The 11,417-nt window shown below is 48.0% G+C and overlaps 1 protein-coding gene across 1 annotated transcript; it reads right to left on the reverse strand.

Moving 5' to 3' along the window:
* Positions 1-832: 832 nt before the first annotated feature.
* Positions 833-10,610, reverse strand: PHB1 (prohibitin 1). The gene is made up of 7 exons (XM_016215617.2): positions 10,568-10,610; positions 9,286-9,400; positions 7,752-7,913; positions 5,607-5,749; positions 5,321-5,437; positions 2,794-2,889; positions 833-1,199 (listed from the first exon to the last, which is right to left on the reverse strand). The coding sequence occupies exons 2-7, from the start codon at positions 9,371-9,373 to the stop codon at positions 987-989; spliced, it is 819 nt and encodes a 272-aa protein (XP_016071103.1). The 5' UTR covers positions 9,374-9,400; positions 10,568-10,610; the 3' UTR covers positions 833-986.
* Between the last annotated feature and the right edge of the window lie 807 nt (positions 10,611-11,417).

Below are 11,417 nucleotides of genomic sequence, written 5' to 3' on the forward strand. Positions count from 1 at the left end.
CAGATCCCCTGGCTCCCACAAACAGAAAACCAACCCAGGAGACGGAGTTGGAAGGTCTGGGTGTCATTTATTGACGGTTTACACACATTTGTTTTCTTCCCAAGGCCATTTCCTTCAAAGCGCAGGCACAGAGCCCTCTAGAAGGGCAGCCTCGGAACGAGAGCCAGGAATGCAGAATGCACATGTTCTTGGCAGGCAAGTTCAGCCCCGGCAGGATGCAATCCTTCAAGATGGAATTCCACCGGGTATTTGAGACACCAAGGTGGGGGGTGGAGAGGAAGTCTTCCACAGGACTCACATCTCAGTCCAGGCCTAATCTCTCACTATCCAAGTCCATCCCAGCTTTAGGACCCTTGAGGGGCAGCAAGTCAAGCCCACCCACCTTTACAGGGGCAGATTCTTCAATCCGTGCTGTTTGTACACACCTGCTTCCGCTGGCCCCACAGTTAGAGAATCAGCCTTATGGTAAGAGACAGACCACTTCCTCTCTGACCCTCCCAGCACCTCTCTTCAGCTGGGTCTGTGCAGGAACTGCTGGAACACAGAAGCCTGCATTCTCAGTTCAGCTGTGTGCCATTTTCTTCAAATCTTGAATAAATGTAGGGTTGGAGGGTAAGAGTTTACTCGGGCTGACAACTGTGCTTCCCCAGGCCACACACACGACCCTGCCTTTCTCCTGCCAATTACCAGTGCCTAGGCTGGAGCTCCAGCAGGCCCCCAAAACAAGAGGCAAGCTGGTCTACATAGGCACTTGGCAATTTTTGGTACGGAGGTGGGTAAAAAAAGTGGATGGAAATGAGAAGAACAAGAGAGTTTCATCTGATAAGAGTAATTAGAGATCTGAAGTGATTTTACTTTTATTTCCTTCACTTTAAGCCAATCATGAAATTTCACAGTGATTCTGGGGTGGGAGCAGAAGGCAGGCAATGTTAAGAATCCTCAGGGCTATGGCCCACACGCCTGAGGAGATGCAGGCAGGGCAGGCCTCACTGGGGTAGCTGGAGGAGCACCGACTGCCCAGCCGGCAGGTAGGTGATGTTCCGAGAGCGTGAGAGCTGGTATGCGATGTCCTCTGCAGCTTCCAGCTTGCGCAGCTCGATCAGGCCATCGCCCGCAGTAGCAAGTGAGTTGGCAATCAGCTCGGCGGCTTTGGAATCGCCCTCGGCAGAGATGATGGCCGCCTTCTTCTGCTGCTCGGCCTAAGACAGTGGAGGTGGAGAGAGACCAAGATCACAACTCAGGGCGCTGGAGGGCAGGCTACAGCCTTGAAGCCCAGGTTAGGCACCTTCACTGGTTCCTGAAAGAACTCGGAATTTGCTTCCTCCTCTGGGCGGGGTCAACAAGCACTGTACCCACCTAATCCTCTCCTGGCCTCTACCACCCACTTTTCATCTGTCTCAGCTGCATAAATAGCTATCTTATTTCAAAGTCTTCACTAATATTAATAGCAATCTAGACCCGTCACCCTACTGTGAGCCAAGAGCATCCCGGGCCAAGGAAAACAGGAGAAAAAGGTAGAATCAATCCTCAGGCTCATCTTTCCTTCCAGTCCCAAGTCAAAGTGACTTTCACCAAATCCAGCATAGCTAAGCAGGAGCAGCAGGCATGTCTGACGCTCCCTAGAGTTGCCTATGAGCTACAGTGGTTCCCGGCTAGGAACCCAGGCACCCAGAATGAAGTCTCCTAGGCTTTCCGTATTCACATCGGCAGGACAAAATCTATCTGCAATGCATGACCTTTACAAGTGTGGGAGCAACAGACTAACAGACCAATAAAATTAACACAATTTTGAAACTGCTAGGCTCTGTGACTGCTCACTCAACAAATGTTTACTGAGCACCTAGTATCCCCAGGCACATGTCTAAGTCTCTGGACATAGGCAGTTTATATAAAGCAAAAGAAAGTTCCTGCTTGTAGAGTTTACATTCTGTAGAATTAAATGCTAGCCACCCACAGATTTCTCTTTTCCCTGATTTTAAGGACTAAGAGATGTTGGGTTAGAACAGCAATTTTTAACCTTTTCCATCTCATGGCACACATAAACAAATTACTCAAATTCAGCGGGATGCCAAAAAGTATTTTTGCCGATCTGACACACACAAAAAAAGGTATAATTTTGATTCATTTACACCGGACGGCTATTGTTGTGTTGGCTGATGTCATTTTCTTATTTGACAATCTAAAGGAAAAGAGGTCAGTGCCCCTGACTAAATAGTCATGTATTACATGTTTAAAAAATTCTTGTGGCACACTGTTGAAAAATTGCTGGATTGGATTTAGTGGTGGGAAGAAGGGGATAGCAAGAAATAAATACACCTTTGCAGAGATGAGAAAGACCAGGCTGTTATGCAAATATATTGTGTCCCATTACACTCTGACACATCTGGATGGATTTAACGTTTGAAAATATCCAGTGATGATAGCGCATCTGGCGCAACATTTGATCCTTTCTGCTACGAGCTTTCACTGTGTAACTATAGTTAAAAATGACTTCTCAGTGAAGCTGAAAATATTCCAGGAGAAAACCATTTTTATTTGTAGAAGTGTTTTTGATCTTAGGGAAGTGGGGGGGAAAAACGACCCTTCAGTGATTTTGGAACATAACTTCACATATCCCTGACTAGCCCCCAAAGACTCTGGAACCAATTGCAGGAGTACAGTCCCTTCAATCCCCTTCCAATGATCCCGGAAGAAGAGATGACAGATGATGAATTTCCAGGCCACCCAGCAAACAGGGAGGCTGAGCACAGGAGAAAGGGAAAAGAGGCTCCTGCCATCTGGTTGAACGCTCACCTTTTCCACCACAAATCTGGCCCTCTCCGCTTCCTGCTGGGCCACCTGTTTGGCTTCTACCGCTTCTGTGAACTCCTTCCCGAAGGTCAAATGCGTCTAAAGGGAGAGAGTGAGCGCAAGATGAGGCAGTGTAATTACTTAGACAGCGTGGCTGCGAGGCCCCCACGGCTGCTGGGAGGAAGAGGCCAGGAATGGCTCTAGCAGCTGGAGACATCATGAGGCCAGATCATCCTTCCACCTCCAAACCAAGTTTACACCCAGAATCCTCGGCTGCCCAAACTGCTCCTGTATAGCATTCTGTCACCCTCAGCGCAACGATCTCAAGTAGAAAACAGCCCACAGGCATTGAAGGCATCTACTCAACTGACCACCTCCCTAGAGAAGGAGACCTGTGGGTTCTAGGACCCCCACCACAACTAGAGCTCTTCCAAGGTCTTCTGACGGCCTGTTTAAAGGCCCCAGGGAGGCCAGATGGAAAACTGAGCCCCTGAGAGTGAGGGATGCAGCTGGTTCTCAGGGATTCAAGAGCCTGACGCTCCATGCTTATGGATTAACCAGTCCACTCCTTTCTCACAGCACCTCCAGTACAAAAGAGGAAGAGGAAGGGAGAACGTGGAACGCAAATCATGGTATTCCCTGTGTGAGTGCTGCTGGTAGAGGGTTTAAAAGAAAGAGAACGCAGGTAAAGCTATTGCTTAGGGAGAGGGTTTAAGATTCTGATTATTCAGACATTCCCACATAACATAAATAACTGAGACCTGGCTGAAGTCACTGTCTCTAACGATTGTAAAAACAAAGGGAACAGATCTCAGAATGCCTAATGCCGAGTCTAGAAAGATTTACTTATTTACTCGACTTTTTATTAAAAAGGAAGAAATAAAGGGAAAAGTAGCACTGGTTTTGCTATCAAATTCTACTTGTTTTCCTCCTCCACTCTCTTAACCTTGTTTTTTTTAATCCTCACCCGAGGATATTTTTTCCATTGCTTTTTCAGAGAGAGTGAAAGGGAGGGAGAGAGAGAGAAACATCAATGTGAGAGACACATCAAGTGGTTGCCTCCCGCACTCACCCGAACGGGGCCGGGGATTGAGCCTGCAACCGAAGTACGTACCCTTGGCTGGAACTGAATCCAGGACCCTGCAGTCTGTGGGCCAACGTGCTAACCATGGAGCCAAACCAGCTAGGGCTTAACCTCTACTTTTTCAAAAAACACAAGTAACTCAAAATTTTTTCCAGAGTAAATCCTAGTCTGCCTTCCAGAATTTTTACACTCCTGACTCTTAAACTGCAGCTGTTCTACTTTGCCTGCTCCATTTCTGGACTCTTGTTCGTAGTTTGGGGAAGAAAATACAATCCTGAGAGATGAAAAATGAAATGTGTAATGAAGGAATAAAATTTCTTTCTAAAAGGGCCAGCTGAGGGCAGCAAATTCCCCAGGAAATCTAATTTTCTTCTCACACCTCTTAGATATGGTTTCTTGTGGTTAGCCCACATTTCCCCAGAATGGAGTATGTGGTTAAAGTCTAACAAAATGCCAAGCTTCTCCTTAGGTTTTTACTTAGCATTTTCTTACAGCCAAGGTATCCAGGTTAACTGTAAGTGGGAGAGCCTGAGGAATTACTAGTCAGAGCCAAATGGATGCAGCCTGGAATTCTGTCAGTAGAGGGAGCCCAAATGTCCTTCCAAAGCTGGCAATTAATGCAAGGTGGAGCCGTGCCCTGCAGCTTACACTGGGTGTTGCAGAATGTGACTGTTTAAACAGCTGCACAGATGCTGAGGGGGAAATGGTGCCTTTGCCTAGCGATGCACAGGAGAACTGAACAGGAAACACTACCTCACTACCTGAGCAAATCACCCCAAATGATTTTTCCCATGAATTTAGAAACTTGACCCTTTCCCTCACCTCCTCGATCTGAAATGCTATCCTGCCTGTACTGCTTTCCACCTGACTTATGGCATTCAATGTCATATAAATACAGATATGCAGCCTCAAGAGGATAGCTCAGGCATCAGAGATATCCCTTGTCCCCCAGACCAGGGTTTGGGAACCAGAACCATTTATTTACACTCTATCACCTTTCACTGAGGGTTCCCTAAGCTCACTTCACTGAGCATTCAGACCCTAAGTGTCAGAAAATCCCCACAGGTCAGGCTGGGAGGTCTGCACTAGGGAGAAAGACTACCCGAGCGTTCTCTGGTCTCACCAGGCAGTTTCTTCCTGTGTCAAACAGGGTTAAGAAGACATCACTTCCTGGGGAGCTCTGGGAAATAGTCACAGTTTTGGGACAGTGAAAAAACTCATGGTTAGGTTACCCCTGTGGGGGTAAAAGAAAAATGTGTGGCAGAGATGAGATGAAAGAACCCTTGAAGCCCAAGGAGAGGGCCTCACACTGTCAAGAAGTTTCCATGCTTTCAGGTCTCACATCTAGGAAAGTGGAAGGCAGATCTAACAGTGTCTACCCAGAAATGGAGCCAGGCACCCCTACAGGCACTAGACCCCTCCCTGCAGGCTCCATAAGGATCTTACCAAGGACACGTCATCCAGGATGAGCCCGAAGGTGGCAGCTCGCTCTGTAAGGTCGTCGCTCACCTGTCTGGAGACCAGCTCTCTCTGGGTAATGAGTTCTCCAGCGTCAAAGCGAGCCTGGTTCCGAGGGAGGGCAGAGCAGCCAGTAAGGATAGTGAGGAAGCAGAAAGGGACCCAGGAGACTACCAGCCACATCCCAACCCACCCACTGCCAAGCTCTTCCTGCCACTTAGTGAGCTCTTGGCGGCCACGCTCTTAGCTCGAGGCTGAGGCTCTGCCCACTTACCACCACTGACTTGAGAATCTCTGTAGTGATGGACGGCAGCACGCGCTCGTCATAGTCCTCGCCAATGCTGGTGAAGATGCGGGGAAGCTGGCTAGCAACCGGGCGGAACAGGATACGCAGGGTGATATTGACATTCTGTAAATCTTTGGGAGGGAAGGGACAAATGCTGGAGTTAGAATCAAATCACGGTGGCCTTCTATATGACTTCTACTTCCAATCTGCTATAATTTATAGGTAAAGTTGCTAATTATGAAATCCTAGAGGGCAAGGATGCATGGTTTCCTTGGTGGAGAAGCCAGCAGAGCACTAGTTAGGGACTTCTTAAAGGTTTCTGGTGATGATGGCGTTTCAGTATGTCCTGAATGCCCTCTGATACAAGCAATTCAGATACGTCTAATTGGTGCTATGGGATGTCTGGGACACTGAATATTTTAAGAAAACAGGGCAATGCCACGAATTCTACGGTGAGGCCTTTCCAAGGCCCGGTGAATGACCCAAGTCAGGAGCAGGCTTTGGAGGTCACTGCGGGTTCAGTAGAAAGAGTCCACTCTGGACTGAACCACTAGTCCAAAGGCCGAGGCTGCAGCGCCACTCTGCTGTTTGCTAATTATCTGACTTCACTAAGCTTTAGCCAATCTCAACTTCATTCTCTAAGCATGGGGAGGATTTCTCCTGCCTTCCGGGCATGTTGAAGGAAACTGACAGAGAAAACATACAAAAGCACTGTCAAAGGCAACAGATGTAAGAGGCCATGAGAATCCTCTACAGCCCACTTCTCATTATGTGGCCCAGGCAAAGGACCCAAGGAGAGAAACACAACTTCCCCTGACAACTCAGACCTGCTCAGAGCTAAAGCACTGTCACAGCTTGCTCGCAGTCGTCAAGAATATGGACCAAGCATCCATGAGACAGTTGAACCAGGCACCAAGAGAAGTGGGAAATGCATACACACAAGCCCCTGATCTCTGGAAGTCCCTCTCAACAGTTTTGAAGCTAGGTACATAATATATCCCAACAACTGTAAAACAGCAGAGAGAAAAAAATCCCAAAGGGGTGGGGAGAACTAGGCTTTTAAGTTAAAGTTTCATGTTTCTCGATGAACCCCACCCCACCCCACCTCTGGTTTCCTTTTTGGTAGTAGGCAAGCCAGGCCCTTCACAGGAGGCTCCTTCCTCTCCCTGGTCAGGGGCTACAGGATAGGCTATGCCATACAATTTACCCTCCCCATCCTCTACTTGACACACTGCTCACTCGAAGTCCCAGTTCAGATGTAAGCTCCTTGCAGGAGCCTGCCTAGCCCTCTGTGGGAGCTAGCTGCTCTCCTCTCTGCTCTCCCAACACGCTGTGCAACCTTAGCTCTAGTACTCACTACATTATACCTGTTTGTTCACATCTCTACCTCCCTAGCTAGGCAGAACTCCTAAAAGCCCCTGCTTTGGTCGTCTTTGAACTCGCCTGCCCTGCCACCCAGCACAAAGCCTGGCACAGCCACAGTACACAAACATCTGCCAAGGAACAGCACTGAAGGCACTGAGTGTTACTGAGATGATAAACCAACATCCATGCAGCTCTCTTCTCTTGCTTTGTAGAAATGTCACTGCTCAGCTGGCTGCTATTCCATTTACTTCCTGAGCTCCCCTATGTACAGGATGGGGGGAGAATGATAGCAATAGTTTTAGGCTCCCACTGGAAATCCAGTGGTGTCGGACACCAGGAGACGGCTCCCAGAGATGCAGGGCTCAGCCTGTGAAATAACAATGTGAGGTCAGCACCTTGGGAAACAGAGACCTTGGAAAGTAAGGCAAGGGTAAGTCCGTTGTGAAGGCAAACAGAACCGCTAGAGATGGGTTTATATAGTCACTCTGGGGAACAAAAACCAATGGGAAGGGTCAACTGAGGGAGCAAAGGCATACTTAGATTTCTTTAAAATTGGGTCACTATGTAACTCTTGAAATAGATCTTTGTGTATTTCTTTAAATTTGTACAGTTGTCTCTGTGTGTAGCTTAAGTATATATTTCTTTCTATGAATACATGTACAAATCTCTAGGGAAAGTATGCCAGGAGTTCTTATGTGAAGTTCAACCTCTTCTGGATCCCACAGCACCCCTTCCACCCTCTCCCCCTAACCCACAGGCAAGACTCACCTTTGCTACCAGTGATGACTGGCACATTACGTGGTCGGGAGCGGCAGTCAAAGACAATTGGTTTCTGTACCCAAGGGATGAGAAAGTGAGTCCCTTCCCCTACCACGATGTCCTGCACTCCACGGAACCGGTCAAAGATGACAGCTCTGTGCCCAGCATCCACTAGGAATGAAGGGTAATGATGGGTCAGAAAAATCCCCTCACCTCTTAACCCAAAAAATCATGCCCTTGAAAGATTCTTGGTGCTTTCTGTTCATTTATTAAGTCTCCCCTCTCCCGATCCCTCTTCCCATACTTCTGGTCTCTAGAGGCTTCTAAATAGCTACAAAACTAAGCAATCATTTCCTGTCCCATTTGTCTCCCCAAGGACTTTGGTAATAGGATCTATTCCTCAGCATCCTTTCTCCTTGAAACAATTGGCTGATTTTCTGATTAACCATCCCATCCCCAAACTTCCATCAATACATTTCCAGACATCACTTCCAAAAACTTCTTTCTTAAACTCGCCAAGGTCTTCACTGTTACCACAGTTCAACCTGGTTCCAATTTAAGCTAGTGTTCCCAGAAGCAGCAGCCCCATGATAAGAACCCTAAATTTGGAGGGTCCTACTCTTTCTTTCCAAAAGCTTGTTTTCTCTATGGTTTCAAGGGGTTGTAGAGCTGTCTTGTGGATTCAGAGAGAAAATGGTGATAGTGAATACTGTGTAATTATGCAGGGGTGGCTGAAAAGATCAGAGTATGAAGTGACGCCATGTAAGCCAAGCAGGCTTTTCTGATCAGCTGCTTTATTGACATTATAGTTCGTCCAAGTATCTCCACTCTGAAATTAATCCTCCTCTTGTTGGACATCACATATGTCACACACAAGGTGAGTCAATCTGCTGCTTTCCAGCAGCAAAAGTTAGAGAATATCACAGTCAGAGGGGGTCTCAGAAATAAACTAGTTCAATCCAACTGCTTGACCTGGGAGAAAACTGTGACTTGCCTCAGGTGTTACAGCAAAGTGGAAAAGCCAGCTTAACCCCCTGCCGCACTGTTAAAAGCCGCACTGTTAAAAGCCGGGCAATGCATCTCAAAGGTGTTTTCTCTGCAAATGACCCAACTGCAACACAGCAAAAGCTCCTGCTCAGGACAAGGTCACCACAGGTCTAAAGCTCTTGCTGAGTCTTCCACACATGGGAGGAGAGCATAGATGAGATCTCCATTTCAGCTTGCCAGTGAAATCCTGGCAATCTGCTGCAGCATTTGGGTGGTACAGCATCACTTCAAATTAACCAGAGCAGGTGGAAACACCCAACCAGCAACCAGACTGGGAGGCTCTTTGTGAATAAAGGCAACCAGACTGGGAGGCTCTTTGTGAGAGAACCTATGGCTAAAAGGACAGGGGCTCTGATGACAATGCAACCATATGGTGTGGGATGGCAGTGGGTGAGCCCTCTTGGTCACAAACACGTTCACAGAGAGCAGCGCTACCAGCTGGGGTGTCCCATGGGCTGTACAGACCAAGAAAAATTCTCCAGCAAAGGAGCCTCACCATTATACAAGGCAGAGTTCACCACGCCTCCCGCAACGGCTAAGGCCAGGCCAAACTTGCCAATGGATTCAAACACTTTGGCAGCCATGTTTCCTTTTGCTGGACCCACTCACACCTAAGAGGGTAAAAACAAAACAAATAAAACAACTTGATCCCCAAATCCTCAGAGGAAGCCCTCGCTGCCGCACAATATTCACTTCTCAAGCTGCCTGTTTACCTCCCCACTCCTGAGAGCTTGAAATCATCCACTGTAAAACAATAAATAACAATCAACAGCTTGGAAAACTTTAGCACCAATTCCTCTGCTTTTTTTCTTTTTCCACCACTTAAGAGGAGGGGTCTGGAGCACTTGGTTCAAAAATGGGACCCAGGCACGGGCTGAATACTCACAGGGAACTTAGCGCCACACTAAACCACCCTTCCATTTTCGGGACAAGCAAGTCCCAAGAGAGAGGCTGTATGGCTGGTTCTGTACAATTCTGATTTGGAAAAATAACTCACAGAATGTGCTACATGGTGATTCCCCAGCAAAATAACAATAGCTAACATTTACATCAGACGGTCTTCTAACGGCAATTTATTTAATCCTCACACCAACCCCTATAAACTAGATTCTTACAGGTGAGGAAACTGAGGCACAGAGAGGTTACATGAGGAGCCCAAGATCACATAGCTATTAAGTGGCAGAACCAGGACTAGAACCTAGAGGTCTAATTCTAGGAGGCACAGCTTAGCTCCTACCATAGGGCCTCTCAACATCAGGTATTAAGAACGACCTGCTATGGAAGCAAAATCTGAATGACATTCTGGAACCAATGAAACAGAGTAAGTGGGAGGCGGGGTGAGGCAGGGCGGGCGGGAGCGGGGCTGACACAACTAGAATACACTCCAGCACCTAACTTTTTAATGCCCCGCCCCACGGTCGTCAACCACTTCAGTCTCAAGTCCTCCCTCTTCCCTTCCCAGACTGCAGCTCCCAGGACTAGCTGGATCTCTCCTCGTGCCTTTAAATATTCCTCTCCCAAGGCCAGGGCACCCGGCCCGTACTACTCAGCTTTTCCATTTCTAATAGCTTCTGGATCATTCCTCACCCTGCCGCCATACGCACCTCCCTTTTTCTACGCAACTCCTGGCTCGTCCTGGGCTCACGCGCTACCCCGTCTCCCCTTTCCCACGGGCGGACCCACGCATGCACGCCGCTCGCCCAAACTGCAAATGGGAGTGCAGAGAGGGACTGCAGAGCTGCCCAGAAGCGGACCACAGCCGACCCCTCCATTCTCACCTGCTTCTACTCTGACCTCCACAAGGCTTCCCCAGCCACACATACTGCGCACGCACCGGGCAGCGCCTCCTCTTCCCCGCCCTCCTTCCAAGATCCGCGCCTTCGATTGGCCAGGAGCAGTGCTGTGCATTCTGGGAAGGGTGGCTTTCAGCCTTACCCTGGTTTCTTGGCTCTTAGCAGATGAACTACAATTCCCAAAAAGCCATGCAACCTCCCTCCTTCGCTGAAAAGCCTTTCTTTTTGGTGGTAACAGGCGTGAGGCCGCCGCAAAGCCTTTTGGGGGCTGTAGTTTCTTGGGAGTTAAATGCACGTGCCTATTTATGCTGGAACCTCCCAGAAGATGGGCCCTGGTAAAGAGCAGCTGGGTCTGCAGCTAATGGCAGAATTAGGCTGGGGCAAATATACGGCTAATGAAAGCACGGGGGGCACCTTGGAGAAAGTTGTGGTGAAATAAATGGTGGGGTGAGAGACCTTAAAGGAAGCCAAGGGGGGCCTTCATTCCACAGCCCTGCCTGGAAACAGCCTAAGAGTCCTGGGACATTGATCACCAGAACCATAAAGAACCTTAGGCCCTGAACCGTGTAGCTCAGTTGGTTGAGCGTCATCCCCTGCACAGAAAGGTCGCTGGTTTGATCCCTGGTTGAGGTACATACAGGAGGCAATGGATAGATGTATTTCTCCCACATTGATGTTTCTCTCTCTCTCCCCCTCCCCCTTCCTCTCTCTCTCAAATCAATAAAAACATTAAAAAATTAATTAATTAATTAATTAATTATTAATTAATTAATTTATTTATTTATTTATTTTTAAAAGAGCCTTAGGAAGCATCTAGACTAGAAAAGGAGGCCCA

The sequence above is a fragment of the Miniopterus natalensis genome, chromosome 17, assembly GCF_054644295.1.
Source record: "Miniopterus natalensis isolate mMinNat1 chromosome 17, mMinNat1.hap1, whole genome shotgun sequence".
NCBI classification, from domain to species: domain Eukaryota; kingdom Metazoa; phylum Chordata; class Mammalia; order Chiroptera; family Miniopteridae; genus Miniopterus; species Miniopterus natalensis.